This window comes from Pelmatolapia mariae, linkage group LG10_11, assembly GCF_036321145.2.
Source record: "Pelmatolapia mariae isolate MD_Pm_ZW linkage group LG10_11, Pm_UMD_F_2, whole genome shotgun sequence".
Lineage (NCBI taxonomy): Eukaryota > Metazoa > Chordata > Actinopteri > Cichliformes > Cichlidae > Pelmatolapia > Pelmatolapia mariae.
In genome coordinates this window covers 44,755,092-44,780,623 of record NC_086236.1, presented here as the reverse complement: position 1 = coordinate 44,780,623, position 25,532 = coordinate 44,755,092, and the positions used below count along the sequence as shown (strand labels likewise).

Genomic DNA, 25,532 nt, shown 5'->3' with positions numbered 1-25,532 from the left:
ATTACAAACAAAATGTGAAACACAAACGTATACGAACAAAGGTTAACAAAGTCAGGGCGGTATTAAGAGCTCAGCCAGACGAAGTTTACAGTTACAAAGCTAACACGGGCTAGGTCTGCACACTTTTAAAGTAGTGGCAGAGGAAGTATTACATGTTTCCAAGTTAAATGAAAACTTACATTTAAAACCATCCGGCGACTCGTCATCAGTTCGGCAAAAAGATATAACTAAAACATACCGGTCCATCTCCAGTAAATATTAGTAAATATAGGAGTGTTGTTTGTTTATTGGGCTCTTTCGGTTAATAGAAAAACACTCGCGCACTGTCAAATTTCCCACCAGTTCATCTTCTTCTGCGCAAACTAGCATGCACTGTTAGCACTCAAACGGCTCTTCGCCGCCATCTATTGGACTGAGACGGAACTACTTCATTTGTATTAGAGCTGTTCTAGGTAAATTAATAATATTTAATGCTGTTCTGCGACAAATAAATGTGCGAATAAATCACACATGAATCAGTTTGCATGGTACTATTTTAATTTTAGCAAGAATGGCATGTGTGGTTTTAACTTCCACCTGGTGTTTACTGGGAAGTCTGCTTTGTGGTATTTCTAATACAGTACATTGCACCATGTTATGAGCCTGTCATTAAATTTGATGAAATGAAGCAAGCACATTCAAGGGGAAGAGATTTTATTAAAATATACTTTGTTAGTACAAAATATACCACATGATCAAAGGCGTATTGCACTTAATTTCATTACTGAAAAAATAATGTAACTAAGGAGAGTGTTGAAACTGTTGCTAAATCCATGTTTTACTGTTTATTGGTACATTACGGTAAAATGGTAGCAAAACACTAGTTGATTTCTACAGTGTGTTCCTGTACGTAGACAATATAGTGGTGTGTGTCGTCTCCCTGAGTAAGGACTGTCAGTGCCTCCAGGCCGTGTCCCTCCTCTAACACCATCACCTGGTCACCATTTAGGGCCCCCTCTGTGTTTACCACCATCAGCTGGTTGCCGCAGTTACCGACTTCCTGCTCGTCGGCCACCTGCAACTTCAGACACAGCTCAACATAAACTTTTTGCTATTTTGTAAAATCTCACCTACTTAGACGGTGATGTTTTGTCGCTCACCTGCTGTACAACAGCTACAGTGCCTGGAGCCATGGCGACCATGGAGGTGACGGCATCCTGAGTCTCTGAACTGAGCTCAGTAATCTGCTGGATGTTAACTGAACAGAAAAGGCACTAAATGAATTCAGTGTTACATAGGACATAGGTAAATGCACATTATAAGCACATAAAACAGCTTCAGTTATCCTGAAGCTGTTGATGCTTCTTGAAGGTTTTACCGTTGTCCTGCAGGGTTGCTAACGCTGCCTCTGACAGGTGCTGTTCATCCTCCACAGACACATACTGCGCCTCTATTTCCTCTCCCACCTACGTATTCATACACAAGGAAGAGATTATAATAAGTTAGTTTCTAGTTACTACAAATAAATCCAATGGTAACATTCTACAGCTATGGGATACTAAGGTGCTGACATGGTGTGGATGACATGGTGTGGATATAATGTTTACCTTCTTTACTTAGCCAAACAGGACAGCGGTAAATAAGTGCAAAGTGATAAAATTTCATTCTATGTTTGGATGCATGCTCAATCACTCATGTATAGAAATCCTGTTCATCTGGATGTGGGAGAAATGTTTTCTCATTCATTTGAGTGACTTCTTCAGTGTCAGATCAAGTTACATAGTAGATTTCCTACTGAAGCATAAATTGGGTGAAAGTAGCAGCTCTTAGCCAGAGGCTGTTTGTTTTCCCCAATGTATAATTCACAGCAATCCTCCAGGTACTTCACTACGTGCACTACATTACTCTCTTTGTGCCGGGGGACCCAATCCTTGGGATAGACCAGTTCTTTGGCGTAGTGTGTTTTGGGGTTTGAAAGCCACAGAGACGTGATTTTTAGAGAAAATCAGCTGTTCCAATATTCCTGATACCAAAACAATAACCAAAGAGTCTTACTAATGCAGCAGTTATTCTTCTCTTCTGGATCAAGCAGATGGCACAACACAGAAGAGCTACAGTAGCTCGCCAGGCCTCGTTTCTCTACAGTAAACTCTACATCCGGATAAACAGAATACCCTTTCTAGGCTACCAGTCCAGACACTTCAGCCTTCACACCCAGCTAGCTTTATTTTATTATCATTGTATCTAGTGTATTTGTTTACCTCCCAAGGGCCTTCTACCACTTTGAGACTGTGTTTGCTCTTCAGGTGACGGTTCAGCTCCCACTTTGTGCCATAAACAAATTCACATTTGGGACACTTCATACCTCCTAAACATAAGCACACACAAAGAGCTACATTACACTTTGTTTGAAACCCTACATACTCTAAGTCAGACAACAATTACAACTACGACAGAGATCAGACGATGTAGTAACCAGAGCTTGCTAAGAGAAAACAAATGTCAACGCCGTTTTCAAATGTTTTACAAATGTCTAGCTGCAGTGAAATTATATTTTAAATAATAATAATCAAGGTGCCTGGACACAGTGGAGGACCTTGCTGTTTCAGAGCGTCAGGGTTTGGCAATCCGGGTCCGGCATTCTCGTATCTCTGATCCGGGTGCTTCACATTGTAGTGCCGCTTCAGAGCGCCAGCAATGTTGCAGGAGTAGTGACAGTGAGCACAACGAAACGGCTACAGAGACAAACACATGCGACATGTTAGTGCTGCTGTTTAATTTTAGTTTTCTCTTGTTGGGTAAAATTTTGCAGCATATCTCAAGTTTTTTTAAATACAGAATGCTGATGGGTCATTTCATTTGAAATCAACCAACTTTTAGAACATTTTCTGCTCGACCGTTTGAGATTTGCATGAAAGTCTTGTGGTTCAAGGAGTTTGGTGTAAGGATTACGGCTGCTACACTATTTTCAGTCATCTGTATTTATTTATTCTGCTCTTTTTTATTAGTATATATTTTCTTCTTTGATATTTGATAAATGACGCTAAAATCTCACAGCAATCATTATAGGTGTTGAAACTTTGTATCATAAAACTCTTATGCAAATCGCTGACTGTGAGCAGAAGGCCCGTGTTGATTTGAGATGGAATCATGGACCCAGATGGTTTTTCGCTCTATTCATATTCTGCTAAAAGATAAATAATAATAAAACTGAGGATGGTAATGTTAGATGTAATCTGACCTTAAATTTAGCGTGCTGCTCCATGTGTCTGAGTAAGGAAGGTTTAGAGACCGAGGTGAAGTCGCACTCTGAACATTGAAACCGCTTCCCTGGACAGACGCAAAGTAAACACTGTGACATTTATCATCACTGGTCATTAAGAGCATTTGTGACATACACAAAGTTATCATTAATTCTAAATTATAATATTAAAGAAATACATAATGTCATTTTAACAAAGTGCATACCTTCATCTGTGTGGCTCAGTCTGTGGCTTTTCAGCGTGACTTTAGATTTGAACTTCTTCCCACACAGATCACAGAGGTGACGTCTCTCTGTATTATGTCGGTTCATGTGAGTCTTCAGGTTGCTTTTACTGCGACCTGCATAGTCACACACGTTGCAGACGTATGGCTTCAGACCTACCCACACAGACACCCACATACAAACACACACTTAACAAGCTGCCAGCAGAAAAGATTATTAAGCAATTAAATTAAATTATTAAGTAAAAAATAAATAGACATTTTGAACATGGAAATCTTTGTTTGCAAATGCAATCAAATTATATTTAAGCCATAAACAGCAAATCTCAGCAGGAAAATGTTTTTACTCCTGAACTTTTAAGAGATACGCGCCTAAAGTGGATATTTTATGGATACTTGGTGCCAATTGTATTTACGAGTGACTGTTGAAAAGGTGCAGCCATCGGTGGCCTGGATTAGAGTCATCCAAGTATTGGAATAGAAAGAAAGACAAAGAAAATAAAGCCAGATAAACTTTTTTAAAAATTGTTGTTTTATAAACTGGCGAGGTGAAAAAACTTATCAAATCAAGCAAGTACAGCAGGGGCCAAGAAACACCAGCAGGAATAACAATTTGCTTCCCCAAGACAAAATGTTGTACTCTACAGCAGATATGAACAGGCTGTATATATTAAGCAGCTTCAGCCGAGCAGGGACATATTCTTCAGTCTTAAAGTAATTTTAGCAATCTCATTCACCTTAAAAAAAAACATCTGCAGAACAAAAAGTCCTGCTACAGAGACCAGTGCAAAAGAAAAATAGCCATTAAAGTGTTTCTCTTGCCAGCATCACACATGGACAATTTTGCTTGTTTTTGTTTTCATCATTTTAAGAGTAACTTGACTAATGGGCCAATTTCCCTCAACAACATCTGCGTGTGTATTTTCAGTCTGCTTCATTCTTCTGGACGACGGCCAGGAGGAAGAGGGACAGATGGAAACTCAGCTTTCAAAAATAATGATACAGTAAAACTCTGTGCAGAGGTGCTCGCCCACATGTGCTGAGGACTTGTGCTGTGTGCGTGTTCGCCAGCTTTAAAGAGCAGAGCGTTATCAGACCTTGATGGGCCCAGATGTGCTGCTGAAAGTCACTGCTGTTCTTTAGGAAGTAGGAGTCACAGTAAGGGCACTTCTCTGCACGCTGCACCATCAGTCCTTTGCCTTGTATAGGAAGAGTGTCTGTCCAAAACATCCATGCAAACAAAGAAACATGCAGTAAATGTACAAGATGGAAAATTTCTAATGGGCATCAAAATATTGTGAAGGTTAGCAGCAGAAACTAGCTTTGCTATTTATTTATTTTAGCCTTGTGTGTCAGCTTTGGCTGAAAGCAGCAGCAACACTTTTATCATTTAAAGGTCCGGGGTGTAAAATCTAACCAGTAGATGTCAGCAGATTGCAGTCAATTGTTGCTGTTAAGCAGCATTAGGGAAAGTTTCTTGGAAGTGGATCTAACATTGTTGGGCTCGGACACTTAGTGAAAAAGTTCTTGTTCAATGTCAGTATAATCAAACTATTTATCAGACGGAAAGTGTGATTTTTAAGAGACTCGAGCCTAACATTAGCTGGCATAACCTACTTTATGACGCATAGCTTAGCTGTTGTTGTTGTTGTTTAGTTGGCTCGTTTTGAAAGCTCTCTGGAGACGGGGCGGCCACATGTTTAATCTGCTGATAACAATTAATATCTGGAATAAATAAGCATGTTTAGGGATATTTTTGTGTGTTAGAGCCCTGAATTGAGTTCGTAAAATGAGGCTTAACGTGAGGAAGGGGAGGATGAGGTTTTTATCCGGATCCCAGTTGAGTTGTTTCACTTTTTGGTGAAGGGGACCGGTTCTCGGATGATTAAACAGAGGCATCATCCTACATATCCTGAGTCTGACGGTGGAGGCACTACTTAAAATTTGACACCATGGGACATAAATGCCTACGAGCTCTTCTCCTCCATCTTTGCCGTACTACGTATGTGGACAGTCTGTGGACAGTCTGTGGACAGTCTCTAGCCAGATACATAAAACTCAAGTCGGTGGAACATCGCCCGTCCATCTCAGCCACTTCAAGATGGTGGAGAAACAAGGGCAGCTTCAAAAAATCAGTGCTGCGTGTATTTTTAATAGATTAAAACTAAGTTTATGAAAACGCATCAATTTGCTAGAAGACCATTCTACACTGTGTATTTATGAAAGCAACATTATTTTTATGTAAAATAACCTAAAAAACGACTGACTGCACCTTTTAAAAAAAAATATCCAGGACCAACTGTGCTCACAATACGTGCCCAATAAAAAGTTATAATAATAATATAATATATATAATTATATAATAATATAATTTGGATTTAGTGAGGCAGGAGCAAAAGGTAATACTGACAGTTTTAAAAAGACAGATCTGAATCTGCTTTAAAACAAAAACAAACAAGAATGAGTTATATTGTTTTTTGTAGTGACACAGCAATACTTGTGTGTTCTTTACCAGGGTGTGATGTTTTAATGTGGTGCTTTAGTCTGTGCTCTGGATAATTACGATGGCAGACAGGACACGTCTCACTCCTCCCCTGTAATTGAAGAGAAGACACAAGGAAAGGCTGAAGGAGCAATCATTTTTAGTTGTTTAAGCCTCAGTGTATTACAATAAATTCAACAGCACCACATATTAAGAACCTATCACTAGGAACTGGTCTGCTCAGGCTAGTTACCTGCTCTTTGTGCGTCCTCATATGTGCTTGAAGTTTGTATTTGTCAGGCGTGCTGTATTTGCAGTCGGGATTCGAACAAGTCAGCAGCAAGCCACTGTGCTTCTGGATCTGGTGCCGCTTTAAAGAGCTTTTGGTGATGGAAGAGTAGCTGCACTTTGAGCAGTAATGCAGGTGCTCCTTGGTGTGTGTGCGCACATGGCTGTTATAGTGGACTCTGTACCAGAACAGTTTACCTGTGCAGCACAAAACTGTGATTAGGAGCTGCACACAGTATTTAACACAAGTAAATTACAGTTAAATGAATACTAAAAAAAAAAGCAGGACAAAGCAAACCCAATCTACTCAAAGAATTTAGTTTTTTTATTTGTCTTACCGCAGTATTGACATTCTAGTTCTCCGTAAATTTTCCTAAGCCGCTGGAAAGTCTCCATATTGAGCTGAGTCTTCTGAAGGGATGAAAACACCTGCTCGAATGCGCTGTGATGGGAACCCTCGGAAACCTACCAGCAGAAAAGGACAAATGCAACCTCAGTATAAGACTGGATAAAAATGCTTGTCTTCTTACCATGAGTGATTTATCGGAGATGATTTATCGTGAGAACTAAACACACTATAAAATAGTTATTGGGGCGATCGTGGCTCAAGAGTTGGGAGTTCACCTTGTAACCGGAAGGTTGCCGGTTCGAGCCCCGGCTTGGACAGTCTCGGTCGTTGTGTCCTTGGGCAAGACACTTCACCCGTTGCCTACTGGTGGTGGTCAGAGGGCCCGGTGGCGCCAGTGTCCGGCAGCCTCGCCTGTCAGTGCGCCCCAGGGTGGCTGTGGCTACAATGTAGCTTGCCATCACCAGTGTGTGAATGGGTGGATGACTGGATGTGTAAAGCGCTTTGGGGTCCTTAGGGACTAGTAAAGCGCTATACAAATACAGGCCATTTACCATTTATTGCTCAGCAGTCATGCAGAGGACGCTACTTCAAATTGAATCTCTGCATTGGCAAATTAAGCAGGACTATCTACATATTTAAAGTCATACAAATAGGAAAAAGGATATGACCAGATTAAGGAATCTAATCCCATTAAAACTACGCTTGTTTTCACCATTTCTAAAAAAAAATGTGTTTTTTTTCTCTTGGTAATATTGATTTGTGATCTTAAAGAATGATACAGCTAATGTGGAGGTGCTTCCTCGTTTATGTAAATATAAAACATAAACGAGGAAACATCTAAAGAAGAAATATTTTCAATAGGAATTAAATCATATTATAATTTTGCATTTACCTCCTCTGATTGTGCAGTCTGGCTGTTGTCTGGACCTGCAGACAAATGTGTGCATGCTCCGGCATCAGATGGGGTTATAGTTCCTGATGATGATGATGAAGATGAAGTGTGTGTGTTCTCAGCAGGTGTGTGTCCATTTTTTTGAGTCCCAGCCTCTAAGTGTGGACTTTGAATGTTCTCTTGTGATAACAAGGTGTGTGAGTCCTCTTTGAGTCTTTCAGCTGCAGAGCTGCATGAGTCTGCCGTCTTAATGTGTGACATCTTCTCTGCTGCTGCTTCTTCTTGTCTGTCTTTAAAGGTTGGCTGTGCTTCTCTCTCTTCTATTCCTACTTCCTTTCCCGTCTCTCCATCTATCAGCGGCACTGCCTCTAAACTTTCAGCGGGATTTTTATTAGCCTGTTCTTCTTCATTCTCTTGCTCCCTCTCTTCTCTCAGCTGTTCTCTTTCCACATCTTCCCATTCCTTCCCCCCTGTGCCATGTTGTCCGTCCTCTTCTCGTATTCTGTCTTCTTCTCCCTCCTGTGGTATCCGGCACTCCTGTGTGTCCATGCTCGCCTCACTCCCCAGCATGTCTCCTCCAGGCTGAGCCAAATAGTAGCTGCTGTTGATGGAGTCAGTGAAGGTCTGCTCTTGATCTAGTCCTGGGTGACACTCTGTCAAGTGACTCTTCAGCCTCTGCGAGCTGACAAACTTCTCGTTACACACGGAGCACACGTACAGGAAGAGGTGCTTCCTGACATGAGCAGAGAGGGCAACCATCTTCGTCACGGCATGGTCACAGAGCAGGCAAGCGTAAGGACGCTTAGGCCCATGGACTAACATGTGGCGCTCTCGCTCTAGGTGGTTTTTGAAGCGTCGGTTACATGTGTGACAGTGGTAAAGGAGCTGTCTGAGGCCCTGGCGAGTTTTTAACCTGGATTATATAGACAAACGGAACAGATTACAAAGGCAGGGTCACAAGAAACAGTCAGAAATAACAGCAAAGATCAGAGTTTCCAAATCTGACAATGACAAAATTAAGTAATTTTCACCCATTTTTTTAAAAAAATGCATGTGTTGTGACTCTCTTAATTTGCAATTAGTTACAAGCCAAATTAGTAAAAAAACACTATATTGCCCACAGTATTCCCTCACCCATCCAAATCATTGAATTCAGCTGTTCCAATCACTTCCATGGCCACAGGTGTATAAAATCAAGCTTTTACAAACATTTGTAAAAGAACAGGTCGCTCTCAGGAGCTCAGTGAATTCCAATGTGGTACCGTGATCGATCACAATGCAAGTGTCAGGTGCAGTGGTGTAAAGCACACTGCCACTGGACCGTAGAGTCATGGACATGTGCTCTCTGGAATAATTAATCATGCTTTTCTGTCTGGAAAGCTGACAGACAAGTCTAGATTTGGCATTCGCCAGGAGAACAGTATTTGTCTGAGAGTAAAGTTTGGTGCAGGTGGAATTTTGGTGTGAGGTTATTTTTTTTTACAGGAGTTCCAGTGAAAGGAACTCTTAATGCTTCAGCATATCGAGACCTTTTCTACAATTTCAGCTCCCAGCTTTGTAGGAAACGTTTGGGGATGGCTCTTTTATATTTCAACATGACTACGCACGAGTGCACAAAGAAAGATCTATGAAGACAAGTTTGGTGTGAAAGCACTTGAATGGAGTCCTGACATCAACCTGATAGAACACCTTTGGGATGAATTAGAGTGGAGACTGTGAGCCAGGCCTTCTGGTCAAAAATTCCCATAAACACTCCTAAACCTTGTGGAAAACATTCAGAGAAGAGTTGAAGCTGTTATACCTGCAAAGGGTGGGCCGACATCATGTTAAACTCTGTGGATTAAGAATGGGATGTCCCTCCAGCAAATACTTTTGGCAATATAGTGTATCTACAATGAGCTACATTAACGTATTGTTGCATCAGGAACTCTTCCCTCTCTCTTTGGATGTAAACCCCATTCAACACTTTACGCACCACCTCCCTGGAGGAGCACCTCACAGTTTGAAACCTCTTCAGCAGGACAAACCTCAGTTGTTGGTAGCTCTGGTAAACAGTGGGATCTTTTAGATTATGTCGTTTCTCCATGTGTTTCAGCAGGTTCTTGACATCAGAGTACTTTTTCTCACAGAAGCCGCAGTGCTGCTTCACCTTCATATGGACACGCTCTATATGGACCTGCATCCACAGAGACACAAATTACAAACCATCCAGCTTCACACTCAAAATATATTCAGTATATCTAACACGGTCAAAAGAGAACTTTAATATCTTGAAGCCTGTGTGTTAATGCTAATAATACTCAGCATGTAACACTATGACTACTGAGAGCAGTATATCAGCACCTTGAGGTGTCCTGGGCTGAGGCAGTTGAAAGGACAGTGCTGACAGCTGAACTTCTCTCCAGTGTGCTTCCTCAGATGAACATTCAGGTTTGCTTTAAAGGACAAATCTAGTAAGTAGTGCAATTCTTCCCTTTCCGGTTAATGCTATAAACACGATCAACTTCAACTTTGTATTCATTTACGCAGCCATCCTGAAATCCATAGACTAATTTACCTTTGATGGCCGATGCGTAGTCACAGTGCGGACACTGAAACGGTTTTTCTTGGGTGTGTGTCCTCAGGTGAGCAACCAGTGAGTGTCTGAACTTAAAGATTTTGTTACAGAACTCACAGGCAAAAATTTTCAGGTGGCTCTGAGGCAAACTGTAAGACAGCAGGTGACAATATTACATTTCTCATAGCTGATCAGTTTCACTCCTGTTGATATCATGGTGAAAGAGGGTGGACCTAATCTCTGTCATATTACATAAGAAGAAGCTTTTAGCTACACTGTACCCCCAAATATAAAAACTGTGTAAAATAAAATCCACATACAGTCGTGTCTATGCTGCCGTGTGAAAAATTAAGTGCACCCCATAAGCCAGCATTTTGTAGTTACCATTAGCTGCAATAACTTGAAGTAATTTTTGAAGTAAGTTTTCTGTAGGACTTTAACAGTCTCTCACATCACTGTAAAGGAATTCTGGCCTCCTTTTCTTTATAGCGTTACTTTAGTTTATTGAGGTTTTGCGGGCATTCATTTATGCACAGTGCTTTTAAGGTCCGGTCAAAGCATTTTAGTCGGGCTGATGATGTCTGGACTTAGACTGGGCCATTGCAACACCTTGATTCTTTTTTTTTTTTCAGCCATTCTGTTATAGATTTGCTGTTGTGCTTGGGATCATTAACCTGTTGCACATTTTAGCTTTCGGCTAGATGGCCAAAAGCTAAAATGGCTACAATACTCTGGTATACAGAGGAGTCCATTCAATGACTGCAAAGTCATGCAGCTGTAAACAAGCTCTAATCATCACAGTGCCACCACCGTGCTATGAGCTGTGTGTGTGTTGATATGTTGCATCTGGTTTTGTCTGTCCTAAGGACTTTATTACAAAAGATGTAACCTAATCCATGCTTCCATTTTTTTAAGTTCTGTCATGAACTTTAATATTATACATGCTAACTGAGGCCTGCAAGGTATTATATGTAGTGGTCTAATATTAGGATAATTTAGTGGGACGCCCACTCCTGCTTAGATTAATAACTGTCTTGAATGTTTTCTACTTGTAAATAATCTTTTTCGCTGTAGAATGATGGACAAATTTTTTGGAATTGGCCTTAAAACTATTCTCAGCTCATTTGGAACAGTCAAATGAATTTGAAAAGCAGCACCTGGATGCTACTTACTTTCTTAATACCTGTAAAGGCAGTAGGGGTGTGCTTATTTTTTTTCACATGATTGCATATATGAAGAAACAACATATAACTGCAAATAAAACTACAAATATTAAAATATTCAAAAAGTACTTGGAAGCATCTTGTTTGATAGAACATTCCTGGAAGCCCCTGCTGTTTGTCGTTGTTGTTGTGGTAGGATTAGAACTAGGAATAGAAAACAAAACAAAACATTTACAGGTCACACAGTGACAACCAGAAACTTGAAAATCTTGTAAAAGATTGTTAACGTTCACAAACCAACTATTTCACCTAAAATCAATTACACTGACTTCTAATTACTTACAAGAAATCTTCTGATTTAATAAATTATTAATTACCTTGGCTCCTGGTCTGCTTGAGGGTTATCTGTGGTGGCTTCACTTGCAACATCATGTGACTCACTCTGGAAGACTGCAGAGTGCTGAATGTCCAGAAAGATCAATATAATAATGTCACAAAATACTTTTGGACAACAAACACGGTATCGTTTTTAGGACAGAGTCACAAGAGTTCAAATTCAGCTGAACTACTAAAACTTTCTTCACTGCAACAAAAACACTGTTAACAGGTTATAGAGAACGGCAGAAAGTAAGTATAATGTAAACGCTGTGCACAATCCTGTGTTTCTAAAGGACAGATGCTGCTGATGAATTTTCCTTCAGTGTAATTTCGAGTTTTGTTCGCAACATAAAATCAAAACACCACATGGCTAACATGGTTACAAAAGGAAGAGGTCTCAAACCATGTGTAAATTAAACTGTGTAACTTTGTTAGAAGATTGTTCATTAAAAAAAAAACATATTTTAACCCTTTAAAGCCAAATGTAATGTATTTAATACATGCGTTTTTAAGACTCCTCGATACATCATCAGTGTAATAGTTTTACCCCCAGAAAAACAAGATAAATTGCATGTTACATTTTTTAAGAATAAATTACAAAAATAGCTGGATGTGGCAAATATGATACAAATTAAAACTCATATATGCAAATTATTATATTTTATTTTTTTATTTGTCAGAAGGTTCAATAAACACTCCATTTAAAAAACTGATTTGGGCAATTATTCCATGGTTCAGGCTTTAAGGGGTTAAAATCTGTGTAAACTGACTCTTTGCTGTTCCACAGCATTCCAGCACTGACCTGAGGTTGAGACTGAGATTTGATAGAACCAGATTCTGCTTCTGCTGAACTTTCCTCTACAGGAACCATTTTAAAAACACCTTTTGAATTAAAAGTGAAGTATTATAGTTATTCATAAAACTGCATTTTTAGCCAGAATATAAAAACAAGCTCAAATATCGCTTTAATACCAACCTGGAAGTGTTTCATCTTCTGTCAGAACAACACTGATAACAGATTTTTTGTTTCCTGTTGCTTGGCCTCCTTCCTTGGAGATGCAACTTTGGTTGGCTTTTAAGGATCTAGAGTTTCCCACTTCTATAAACAGAGAACAAAAGCTAGATCAGATCATTATTCTTCCAACAATGATTAATTTTAAGAAACCATGATCATGATCTTACTGCTTTCTCGATCAAGTCCTGATTGTGTCTCGTTGTGTTTATTCTGGTTTGGATCAACTCCTCCGGGATCCACATTTTCCGTTCCATCACCTTCTGCTGTACCAGAGATGCTCCCTGAAAATTATTGTGTGTATTAAATTGATAAACTTCAAATGTTAGGTACAGTAACTAGATCTACTTTAACATCATCAGTGTGTGTGTGAAAAGATTTAACAGTCTTCAAGCATCATTTCTAGCATGCTCCCCAGCTAACTGTTCTTTGAAATCATCTGCAGCAGGCATTGACTTTCCTGCTGCTAAATTATTTCACATTTGTGCCCTTTGATTCCTCACCATTCTCCTCCTCATCTGCATCTTCATCCAGTTCTCTTAGGCAGATGTGTTTAAGGATTTGACGCCTGTTGCTGAATGAGCGATGGCAGTGTCTACATTCCAGCCCTGATATTCCATCATTTTTTTGTACTAAAAAAAAACATTATTACAAAAACATATGTACCACAGATTAGTAACAGCAAAGCTACATTACTAATCAGGAATACAAAACAAGAACCAGCTATCCAAATAATATAATCAGTTAGCAGTCTGTACGACCAGCACTACCAGGTAACAAAAGATTTATTTACACTATATAAGGCAACAATACTACCTTCTGCTGAACTTAATTGTTGAATTTCCTCCTTTTTTCTCTTTTCTTCTCTGGAGTTATTCTCTGGAGAATGGCTGGAAATGGCCTTGCCCTCTGTCAAATCTGTGCGTATCTTCTTCGTAGAGCCCTTTGGTCTTCCTCGTTTTCGCTTCACTGGGGTCTCTGTGGGCCAATAATCCAACAGAACAGTTAAAAAAAGGCAGCACTGTTTTTTCTTCTTCTTTTTTTCATTTCTTGCAAACATCCACCTAAGAGAACAACATCAACAAAGACATTATTCTGCAATCATTGTCTGTGTAGCCAAAAGCCAAAACATTTACAGACCTTTACAGATCGGAGTAAGGTCTTTTTTGTGATAGTAATAGTGGTGATATGGTGGTGCTCTGACCTGCCAGCTTCTCCACAGGCTCTGCCACAAGGGGCTGCAGCGCAATAATGATGTCATCTAGAGGCTTCTGCTGAGGGTGCAGCTGGGAGCAATGTGCAAGTAGCTGGGAGCGACTTGGAGAAAAGACGTTGCACAGGCGACACATAAACACAGAACCAGCTGAGGACACAGAGAGAAAAGGTGGCAGATCCAGAGCCTTTTGTTAAATAAGTTGATCTCGTCGTGTTTGTTTCTTGATTTGATATAAACAAGTGAACTGTAGAGGTTTATGTGTTAATTACCTAATATTTGTAGCACAGAGAAGATATATTTTGCGGCAATGTGAGAAATTGTGGGGTGGATATTGGCTAATTTTACCGTGTTATATGCTGCATGTATGTAATCAGATGGAAAATGTAATAAAATCCAACAAGTAATCGGTTTTCTATCAACTCCCAATCCACCTCAAATGAAAAATATTATTACAGGAACAATAGCTTAAAAGCCACTCCCAAACTAACCAGTTCTTCTGAACAAGTTGTTGCAAATACGTTGTTAATTTCTATGATAATTACTGCTATAGTAAAGTACAGGTGTATAATTTGTCATTTAATGCTGATTTAAGTGCGGGAACTACGTTGACCCTAGAGTCAGGTGACACTGTGTTAACGTAACAGGTTACGGTTTGTAGCTTATTTGTACTTTTCTTTCTGTATAGTGTCCATAGTTTGAGCAAAATATTAAAAAACGCCAAATGAAACGGTGCCCATTTTTTAACCATGCACGTCTGTTTATTTTGATTTGGCCCGAGTTAACATGAAGACCCGAAAAACATATTCGAGTTGAAGCTAGCCAAATTTCTTACCTGCTTTTTGTCCATCCATTTCCCCCAGCGACCAAAGAGCGAAGTAATACTAATTTATATACAGGCCAGAACCTATATGCGAATAAAATTATTTACCAAATCGTGATTTAGAGTCTATTTTTTACTGAATAAAGACACACATTTCTGTCGAATCTGCGGCACAAATCCTTCAGGCCAGCGGAAGTTTGCTGGAGCGGCAGCACTGTAACAGATATCGCCCTCTGTGGCAGGAGGACCGCACTGCAGCGCAAAGCAGCGCGTTTAGGCTACGGTGCATACACCGAACGCGATAGAAGCGACCAAAAAGCGCCACACGCCCCTAGCTGGTCGCTTGCACATTCGCACCTCGAAAAGACTAGAGATAAAAAACGAACGTGTTACAGATTCTGTGCTATTTATCATATACTATACAAATATAGTCAGAAATGTGTCATTGGACAAAAACAGTAAATATACTTAGGTTTCTTTGTTTCTTCATTGTATTCTTTTAAAATATTTGTCAAAGAAAAAAAATGTGTTTGACAACATATCCCTAGTAAGCCATCATAGTCACCTAGAGTAAAATGTTACGCTTTGGGAGTGAGAACGTGTTGGGATATTATATAAAGAGACTCAACATAATAATGTGTAAGAATAGAAGAAGCTCTAAGTGAGAGTTAAGATGTCAATCTTAAAGAGCTCATAGCAATTAAAGGTGGTTGTTTTTACCATTTAGGACTCATTAAGCACACTCATAGTCAAAGTAGATCAAAAGTGCAGACTAATTAATAATTTCAGGAATTTAAGGAATATTTGACAAAAATGTTTCTGCTGTTTTGAATTTGTCTGCAATATATTTCGTTTATTAACAACAGCTAAATTGCCAGGAAGAGCGAATCTTTGATTTATTACATGATGTAATCAAACACTGACAACAAACACCACGCACTACATACAGAGATAATGGCATAACATTTATTAAACAATGCAAAAAATTTACAGACAATACATTTACAGCTTGTTTTTTTTGTTGTTTTTTACATAAAAAAGTGTCAGCTCAGGCCAGCCCCAGTAGTAAACAATGTATAGAGGCCGCCCCATATACCCACACCCACACGCGCACACAAGCAAACAAATATGCACACACGTCATGTGAACAAGAAAGTAGTTGCCATTTGCTTTAAAATGCTTTCAGGTAAAGATTGTAAATCAAAGGGTTGCTAGATCCTATTAACATTTTCCCTTCTCCTAACTTCAGTTTTACACCCTCTGCCTATTTCATTGTCCGTTTAGTTTTTCATGCATTTTAATTTATGTATATCAATTCAGGTTGAAGATGCTTTTACAATAAAAGAGACTGTCATAAGGACTCTACTTTTTGCATAAAAAGTGCATGCTCTGTTATCATCATCATCAAAAACAGATTTTTAAATGAATTTTTCAAAGTGATTGTTTACATGCATCATTCAGGTAAAATACAACTGAAATAAGCTCCACACCAATACATATGAAAATAATAAAACTTTAAACTAGACTGGATAATTTAATAATGCACAGCAACATTTGCGCTAGGATGAGACTAATACCTCAGGCTAAGATTACCCTTGGATTAAACCTGATTTGTTGGTGTGTAAAATTTTAGTCTCTCCAAATTGTTAAAAACATGTTTTTAAGGGTTTTTAAGCCCAAAAAGAAAGACAAAATAAAAGAAACACAAATTTAACTGTTTACAAATTTATATCCTTATAGTGTTAAACATTCATTAAAGTTGGGTCAGACTTAAGGTGCTGAAAACCAGTCACTAGGGACAATAGAATGAAAGTTTCACCCCACATCTGTATAAGTTTCAGGACTTGTTCGGTTGAACATTTGAATGTGGCTCATGCACCAGCTAAATTCCCTGCAGAATTATATTGTAAAAACAATCCTCTATAACACTTTTTAAAATGATTTCCTCTCCTTTATCCATCCTGCAGCTGTTTGTTTACAGCAAATAAGCAAAAATGAAAAACATATTAAAAGAAAAGAAAGGGAAACAAAGAAGAAAAACTTTTTAAGATTCAACATGGGCACTGACGCCTCTGTTTTTAGTATTTGTGACAATGACTGAAGCCTTGTACTGCTGAATTCCTGAGAAATGTCTGTGTGTGTGTGTGCCTGCGTGTGTGTGTGCATGTGCATGTGTTCATACAATGCAGCATTTGTTCTTGTGTTTGCGGGAGTCTTTGAAACGGAGCCTATGCTTAGATCGATATTTCTCCAGGTAGGTTAGCTGTTTGCTGTTGATGGCTCCACGACGCTTCCTGAAACACAAACACAATGGTATGAACTTTTAAAAGCTTTCAGAGGTTTATTAAATACAGAGAGCTCACAGACACCTTTTATCTTCCACTGCACGCTGTACTTTCAAGTATAATAGTCTTTTTCTGTCACCTTTTTTCTATTTTTTCTGTGTTGCATTTCTCATTGTGTTCCTCTCTAGGATATAATAGAAAACGTGTACTTAATCCTACCAGTTTTTGTTTTCTATAGCTACTTTCAATCAGCATAGACTCCCGTGTTAAAATACCCAACTTATAGCAATAAAAGCATTTTTACAGCACGGAACAGAAAATGTTTTGCCATGTATGGACAATTTCAGCCCTCAAAACAGCTAACCCTCCCATGATGCAGTAAAACAAATCACAGAGCAAAATAATTTTCACATATTAACTCTCAAACCAGGAGTTAAAAGATGATAAAGTCCACCATCAAAGCAGACTTTCTAAGTTTGGTATGTAGTAATCTACTGTAGCGGAATGTTTACTTTGGTGTTTGGGGGGGGGGGGGGGGGTCTTTGTCAAAAAGAAAAGCTGTAAAACTTCTGAAAATAGAGTAAAAAGATTCCAGATTCCTCATGTTTGACACCCCTGATATAGAGTATATAAGACCACTCTGGCTTCTGAAATAGTTTCCTTAAGTGAAAAAAAGGAAAGAAAAACTATTCTCAATATGATACAGGATATGATACATAAATGTACTTACTGTCTGATGAGTTGAATAGCATCCTCATATTTCATCCCACTTTCTATCAGAGCCAAAGCAACAAGCACAGGAGCCCTGTGTGCATGTATAAATACAACACAATCCATGTTTTAGGTTATACATGTCCAATCACTTCTGCTTATCTGTATCTTGGGAAATCTTTAAGTCACGGTTTTTAGTATAAGCACTCCAAATCAAACATGTGAGTTGTTGTCCAGTGATGCTAACAGGTATAGAAGCTCTTATATGTGTGCACACACACCTGTCTTCCTCTGTATTTTTAAATTAAATTGTTACTTTAAATGTCTCCTACCTCCCTAATCCAGCCACACAGTGAACAGCCACACAGCTTCCTGGATCCTCCTGAAATTTCTTCTTTAGCAGATTCAACCAATCATCGACCAGCTTACTGGGTGGCGGGGCTCCATCATCAAATGGCCAGTCCTAAAAGAGAGGCCGAACAGGTGCTGTCTGGTGTACTGTATTTAATCATAGAATGAGTAAATATTCATATTAAAGGTGTGTGTTTCTGAACTTACCACCACTGTAATGCCATCTTTCTCAAGCCGTGTTTTGTCATAAGTGACATCACAAACTCGGACCACTGTTGTGGCACCATATCGCTTCAAGTCCTGGAAGTGGTAAAATGGGGAAAAAAACTTTTTTTGAAGTCACAATACACAAGCTGACATCACAGAGGGAAACAAGCATGCAGGTAATATCCTAATTTTATTACGCTTGTCATTATAATATTGTCTACCCTTGCAGGACACACATACTCACATATATTTCTCACCTCTATGAAGGAGCTGAGTGTGCCATCTGTTGGGTTGTGTGTAATAAGAAATCTCATGTTCTTGTGGCACAGTTCGACTGGAGCTGGGCGATTCATGTTGACCAGTGTGAAGAATTCTTGCAGTGCGTAACCCCTGTAAAAACCAGAAGGCATCTTTTTCGCATTTTGTTTTTGTAGAATACGGATAAAAAATGCCAAGAAATGACTGGTTATGTAATGTTATGTGTTATGTGCTTTTTCTTGCTAGTAAAAGCAAGAAAAAACACCAGTAATAGTATGATAAGATGTAAATATTAATGGCTGAACTGTAATAAAGACTTTCAAAATACTAAAGCTCAACTTTGGGTTTCACTGGGGTTTCCCACAAGGTAATCCAGAAAGAATAGGACCCTATGCAGCTTTAGTCCATGTTGTAGGACTGTCATAATGTGATCAGTAGAACGTATTATTAATGCAGACCTGGGCCCTTTGGTTTCCCTGACCCGCCCCATGTGGTCAATGGGAAATTAGAATTAAGATATAAATAGGTATACGTCATTCATTTTCTCCCATTTAAAAAAAATTATTTTATTGGAAATCACATTACAGTTTGTTGCTTCTATTTGAAAGGTGATTGCTACATTTTTTGTTTGTTTCTTTATTTACATTTTTACATATGTGTGTGTATGTGAATGAAACTTCACAGACTAAACATTTATGAGATGTGTGTTTGGGGAAAAAAAAGAAAAAAGTATTTATTTACTAAAATCAGCGATAAAGTTGTGTTCTTAGTTTGTGGTTAGCAGATTGCTGGGTTTAAGGATAACAATTTAAATTGTCATTATGAGCCTAAACATGCAGAAAAACACAGGAAATTGACTGATGCAGAACAAAGACAGACACCAGATGCTCTGCTAGTAAAGGTGCAAAAGCAACCAAGCTTTACACATCCAGGGATGGAGCAGTCAAGACCAGCTTTGTGATTTCTCGCAGAGGGACTACGATAGTGAATGATTTATTCACACAGGTAACTGTATGTCTGTACAGGCCGGGGCTTAAATGAGACAAATTGGCAGTGTAAACTCAGCGCGAAAAATAAACCACATTGTTGATGTAGCTAAAATAGCTAACTTCATTAGGGCAAGACTGAATCAAAGACAGTTTGTTGTACTTCTGCAGGAGCATGAGACTGAATATGGTGACATAGGCTACCACACAGCTGCTGGGTAGCTCAGCCTGGGTAAAGTGCTGAAGAAAGTACTGCATGGGACCTGAGAGAAAAATTAAGAGCTTTGTGAGAAGAAAGGCAAAGATATTCCAGAGCTCTCAGATGCATTTGCTGTTAATGGGACTCTCCTTTGCATTTCCACCCCAGATGCTCAACCTCACTTTAGTGCACTTGGTCAAGCCCAAAACTGGACTCCCCTCATGAACAGGAAAGAAAACTGAAAACTGCAGATGAAGTAATTAAATTACAAGTAAAAGACCACTTTGTACTAAGCCAAAGGTCTTCAAAACTTTGCAAAAACATGCACATTTTCTTCACAGCTGTTTGAAAATGTTGAGTAAATAGTGATTGTAACGTCTCCTCTCATCAGGAGATCGTGGCTCAAGAGTTGGGAGTTCGCCTTGTAATCGGAAGGTTGCCGGTTCGAGCCCCGGCTTGGACAGTCTCGGTTGTTGTGTCCTTGGGCAAGACACTTCACCCGTTGCCTACTAGTGGTGGTCAGAGGGCCTGGTGGCGCCAGTGTCCGGCAGCCTCGCCTCTGTCAGTGCGCCCCAGGGTGGCTGTAGCTACAATGTAGCTTGCCATCACCAGTGTGTGAATGGGTGGATGACTGGACGTGTAAAGCGCTTTGGGGTCCTTAGGGACTAGTAAAGCGCTATATAAATACAGGCCATTTACCATTTATCACTGGTAGTTTATAAAAAGAGTTATTAACACTGAGCAGAACTGCAATAGCAAAATCAATAGACATACTCCCATTTTTAGATTGCATTGGATTGTAATTGTAATAAAATACTTTTCTGTATTAAGGGAGGTCCCAGCACCATAAGGCATTTTATGACATTTGATTTCACACATTGCAAAGAATTTCTAGCAGCACTCAACATCAACATCACATCTGGTCCCATGTGATGCACAAATTTAAGTTGGTAGCTTAACTATGTTTCTAATGTCTGTTCTAGCTGTCATGGGAAACTAGTGCCATCAGCAGACTATATAGACTCCTGTTAATTGACCAATCAGCATGCATTATCAGAAATCCAGCTTTTTACCGGCAGCATTCTCTTTCTGGTAAATATAATGAATGGAAATGAGTAAAATAAGGCAATAAGAGAATTTTTTTATCCATGAATACTAATACTAAAAACAGGTGTAGAGTCATTTAAATGGTTTAGCTCCATTCATTCTAACTGACAGAGCCTTAGCTCGCAAGTATTCTCTGCTGCCTCTGACTGATGGTTAATAGGATTAACAGGAAGTGAAATGGCTTCCTGAGTTTTTAGCTGTAATTCATGCTAACTTAACACTTCCCGAGGACAGTGAAAAAATAGTTAATACATGTAACTGTTCACAGCAGGGTTTGAAGACCTTTTTTTTTCTTCTTTTCAGAAGCTAGTACGTGAGTTCTGGAAAGTGACATTTCTTTCTCATTTTTTTTTTCTAATTTCTTCTTCATTTTGTTTGTCTTTCAGGAGTATCCGGTAAGTGCCAGCGCCAAAATACAGCAACTTAGACTAAGACACCAAAACATTGTTGATGTGTAAGTAGTACTTTGAGCAAGAGAAGGAAATATGTGACTTTGATCTTAGGTGAAATTCAATAACACTGAAAATAGAGAAGGTTGTTTTTTTCTTTCATGTGAGATCTAGAAGTTAAAAGCATCATTGTGAGTAAATCCTACTCTCCAAGAAAGGCAAATCATTTAATCTCATACTGACTGCCTTAAAGAAATTTCTACTGAATCATATAACCAATGAAATGTCATGAAATATTAAGAAAGTGTTGATGCATTACTAGATTTAGGTCATTGACTCCTCACCTTTAGCTCCAGCTGTTGCGTTCAGCAGCTATGTCTTCAGTTTATATTTGATCTCCAGGTGAGCCAGAACTCCTATTTTCAGATATTTTCCCAGGTCTGACGTCCTATAGTCTTGATTGTTATCCCATCTGTTAACAGTCTGCTATAGTCCAAAAGGTTACAGTGTGTCCACTTTCTCTCTGTTTTTATTTCTTTGACCACACTCAGTTTTAGTCACGCTCTCTTTCCGTCTTTCTCCAGTTAGCTTTCAGTGTCAAGGCTCCGCTTGTTACCCCATGAGCTGACAAGTTCAGAGGTCAGAGGCCAGTGGTCTTGTAGGGTTCATAACCCTAGGACTACATGGTGCAGCATTATCCCAGATGGGGTTTAAATGTGTTGGGCGTGGCAGTAGTCACCACTTCGCCTCACAAACTCCATCAACCAGCAATTCTGAAATACAAAATATATTAAAATCAGCTTCCACTGAAATGACACTGATCGTGGTCCTTTTAGTAATTTAGCACATATTCAGTTTTTTTCAGTTCCACATAACCCAGTTATATTATGCTGCCATATATACTAATCAAACTATTTTATTACATGTGCATTACAGTTACACCCAATGGATCTAAAAGACACATATAAGCATTCACACATATTATGAATATTCTTACTCATACAGTATGATAATACAGACCTTCTATTAGACAGAGGTGATAAAACACCTTTTGATTAGTTAGTGGATGACACATTAAGAACAGACACACTAGTTAAATACACAGGGTGTGTATTTATTAAGATATAAGAAACACTAAAGATAATCGTGGGGCATTAGAATGAAAATGAATGAAAAATGTGGGAGTAGTTACTAGTTACTACTAGTCCCTGTAAAAACTTAATTCGTTAATGTTAAATTAACAACAAGATCAAGGTTGCCATATACTAAGATCACAACTCAATTACATGTTCAAAGACACTAATACTTTCAAGAAACATATAATTCAACTTTATTTAAGAAGACATACCAACATAGACATTTAATATAACCCATATGATATTGTATGATGATGATGATGACATTTGTACAATATCAACAAAATTAAGTTAGCTTTGAAGAAAAAATTGAGCTGAAATTTTCACATAAAGTGATGCTCTAATTAATCTAGCCTAGGTGTTTTTTCTTGTGGCTCAGCAGGAAAAAAGGCAAGATAAAAATATTTTGTGAAACTGTGGAGAATCTGAAGTAACTTGCTTTGATTTATTCTGAACCTTAACCCCGCATGCATATCAGTAATATATTTTCAGGAAAATAGGCTCTGTTCAGCAGTTCAGCACATACAGAGTTATGAAAGCATGTAGGATGAACACTGCTTGTTAGTTATAATGCTGTTTCTCTAAAGTACAGATATAAGTTGTGTTAGGCTCTTCTTAATGTATGATTCAAAACAAAGCACTGAATCATCTTAATAATATTTCTCATAAAAATGCAGCATACTTTTAGCTTTCCAAATAATTCTACCTACCACTCAAACAAGGCAATCAAATAAACAACAAAGGAAAGTCCAGAGGTAATCTCTGGTCACCTTTTGGCCTCTGCACTGACAACACACACACGCGCACACACACACACACAGACACACACACACGCACATGCACACATAATCACTCACAGACTTACACACTCACTCTTCCAGAAGAGGGTAGTCAGTTCCAAGTTGTTGACAATCTATATTTAGGAATTTATCCTGTGTCACCGCTAATCGGGATAGAGGTCGCTTATTTTCCACTGAGCTGGTTAAAAGTGAACATTCATTTCACTTGAAGCCTTGTGCGACCCGAGGGCACCAAAGTTACAACGGAGACACAGGATAAAAGCTAATTTGCAAAGCAGCATAGCTGGCACTGTCACAGACACTCTGTGAGTACACAGAAACCTGTTTTAAGGCATCTAAACATAACTAAAAGGTCAACTGTTCACTATTTTAGCAAACATCTAAAGTAGAATGACTTCATATGAGGGTAACATACAGAAACAGACATCAGAAGTAATTCCAATTAAACCTGTAAAGCCAATTGGCACTTTTACCTTAGAGTGTAGTTTGGTTTGTAAAAATAGGCATGTCTCCAGACTGGCTGCCTAGCTGTTTCACTGTCACATGGTGGATCAGGACACAGAGAGGCTAAAATGGATCTCAGTATTATTTTAGAGCCACCTTATGGTTACTTCTTCACAAGGTCTGAAATGTAAAGCTGAATGAAACGGATAGTAGTGGTCTTTAAACAGATTAGATTACACATTCGTTTACTGACTTCCAGTTAGCAGATAAAGAAGAGGATTATGGCATCAGATTTAATCACTCAAATCACTCTGAAAAAGAAGTTACACTAAATAACTACATTTTTACTTATTTTCTGGAAGCCTAACTTCCCTCTTACCTCAGAGGACAGCTTGTCTGCTGAACAGGGGAAATCCACAGGGCTCTGACTGGCAGTTACACCAAAGTCCTGCAGAAGCAGCAGCAGCAGTTCTACAACAGTTTGAGTGCTGACATACAGCCAGCTGACTGCCTGTTATAGTAAACCCCTGTAGACTCTAAATACCTGCAGCTGTATTTTTAGCTCCATCTGTACTAGTGTGTGATTCTATGACACATCAGATTTTTGTAGGAACAACAGTACCCTCCTGCTTTACTCTCTCTCACTGTCTGTGGCAGCAATATAGCACGGATAAAAATGTTTATGGAGATTTTCTATAATTCTCTGCATCACTTATCCAGAATGCAGGGTGTTGCACTTCTGGCTTTGTGACAGCATTGGGAAACACTATATAATTATCCTATTTATATAGCAACAAAACAAATGCAGAGTGCTTTAGTTCTTACCGCTTAGCTCTTCAGCGTCATCTCCAAACACTGGCTAAACACCAGTTCTTCTGCCTTCTTGTTACAGTAAAACAGCACCTCTTTCAGTCTTTGGTCCTGGTAGTCAAGCAGAAAGGAGCAGCAGCAGAAGGTTAAATGTTTCCTTGATAACCTTTAGCTCTGCCCCACTATAACACTAAACTATCCACCCCGTGTCCCTTCTGGCCTGCTCAACTGCGACGTACTGAATGTGCCAGCTCGTAGATCCACCTTGGTATAACGGTGCAGTGTGTGTTGGGCTTAGGATCTGCTATGAGCTGGTCTAATCAGGCTGAGCAGCCATCTGACCCTGACAGCCCTGTCACCAGCAGAACGCACTACAGTTAATGCTCTTAGAGCCACAGGGGAAGAGCCTCACTCCCCCTCCTCCAGCTCTTCCACTTCTTCATCCACTCTACTCCTTTCTCTCCCACTCTTCTGGAAGGCACTGGGTGAGAGTTCAGCTCCTAACTTTTCAATGTGGCTGAAGATTACTTGGTTCAACCAGGAAAGTCCATGGTCACAGTTTTTTCACATCATGCTCCTTAAATAAAATAAAACGAGTGGTCTCATGAATATTTGCTGCAGTGTCACATCTGTCTGGACTTTTTCTTGTTTTCCCTCCCTTCATTGACACACCCCCCCCCCCCCCCCCCCCCCATCCCCCCGGCCTTCCCCTCCCTGAACCATCTAAAAATAGATGGTCTTTTAAGCTACCAGACAGATTGGCCAAGTCAACCTGTGGATCCCATTTGTAGGAATTAACTTTCTCTTTGGGGTTACAATAGTCCAAGAATTGTTTTCTTGCAGCCAGCCTACAGTGTGAAGTCAGCACATCACTGTGTTTGCCCAGAAAAATACAAAAAAAAAAAGAGAGAAAAAAGGATAATTGTATTTACAAGGTGTAGAATGTGAGTCCAACAAGTCACAAGGCAGTCACAGGTCCATACTTTTTTATAGTAGAACAAGCCAGGGCCTCACCTCACTATCAATCATTTTGAGAGGTGGTTAACATGACTGTTCGCCCACACAGAGAGCTTAAAAAAACACCACTCACTTGCTAAAATTAGCTAAAGTACCACTTACACTGTTTCCAGTTCGTCAAATTAAAAATCTCAATGTTCCTGGTGGTTAAAGTGGGCATGAGTTTTCGGGTTGTGAATGTTTTCTCAGAGCTGGAGCTGTTTTTCATGC

The 25,532-nt window shown here is 39.3% G+C and overlaps 3 protein-coding genes across 7 annotated transcripts in view; all 3 read right to left on the bottom strand.

The window, feature by feature from the left end:
• Positions 1–390, bottom strand: part of mtbp (MDM2 binding protein) — a 37,996-nt gene extending 37,606 nt beyond the window's left edge. Inside the window, exon 1 of the mRNA XM_063488489.1 lies at positions 180–390. Coding sequence (XP_063344559.1) covers positions 180–246 — 67 coding nt within the window. The 5' untranslated portion in view covers positions 247–390. The remainder of the gene's footprint in view (positions 1–179) is intronic.
• Positions 391–689: 299 nt separating this feature from the next.
• Positions 690–14,811, bottom strand: LOC134637916 (zinc finger protein ZFAT-like). Of its 5 annotated transcripts, none has more exons than XM_063488478.1 (24): positions 14,635–14,811; positions 13,791–13,949; positions 13,403–13,564; positions 13,090–13,218; positions 12,757–12,870; positions 12,551–12,673; positions 12,377–12,456; positions 11,574–11,656; positions 11,326–11,400; positions 10,034–10,182; positions 9,820–9,911; positions 9,504–9,652; positions 7,477–8,389; positions 6,574–6,700; positions 6,201–6,433; positions 5,978–6,059; positions 4,563–4,682; positions 3,448–3,621; positions 3,221–3,309; positions 2,558–2,714; positions 2,241–2,347; positions 1,358–1,445; positions 1,140–1,237; positions 690–1,060 (listed from the first exon to the last, which is right to left on the bottom strand). In XM_063488478.1, the coding sequence occupies exons 1-24, from the start codon at positions 14,651–14,653 to the stop codon at positions 860–862; spliced, it is 3,723 nt and encodes a 1,240-aa protein (XP_063344548.1). In that variant the 5' UTR covers positions 14,654–14,811; the 3' UTR covers positions 690–859. The 5 variants fall into 5 exon arrangements, with proteins under 5 accessions (XP_063344548.1, XP_063344549.1, XP_063344550.1 ...); XM_063488479.1 differs by having other exon boundaries at positions 690–1,054; XM_063488480.1 differs by having other exon boundaries at positions 2,576–2,714.
• A 763-nt stretch (positions 14,812–15,574) lies between these two features.
• Positions 15,575–24,651, bottom strand: LOC134637923 (protein tyrosine phosphatase type IVA 3). Its single transcript, XM_063488488.1, has 7 exons — positions 24,321–24,651; positions 21,460–21,888; positions 18,434–18,566; positions 18,177–18,269; positions 17,951–18,081; positions 17,638–17,712; positions 15,575–16,916 (listed from the first exon to the last, which is right to left on the bottom strand). Exons 3-7 carry the CDS (start codon positions 18,527–18,529, stop codon positions 16,799–16,801), a joined length of 513 nt encoding a protein of 170 aa, XP_063344558.1. The 5' UTR covers positions 18,530–18,566; positions 21,460–21,888; positions 24,321–24,651; the 3' UTR covers positions 15,575–16,798.
• Positions 24,652–25,532: the final 881 nt, after the last annotated feature.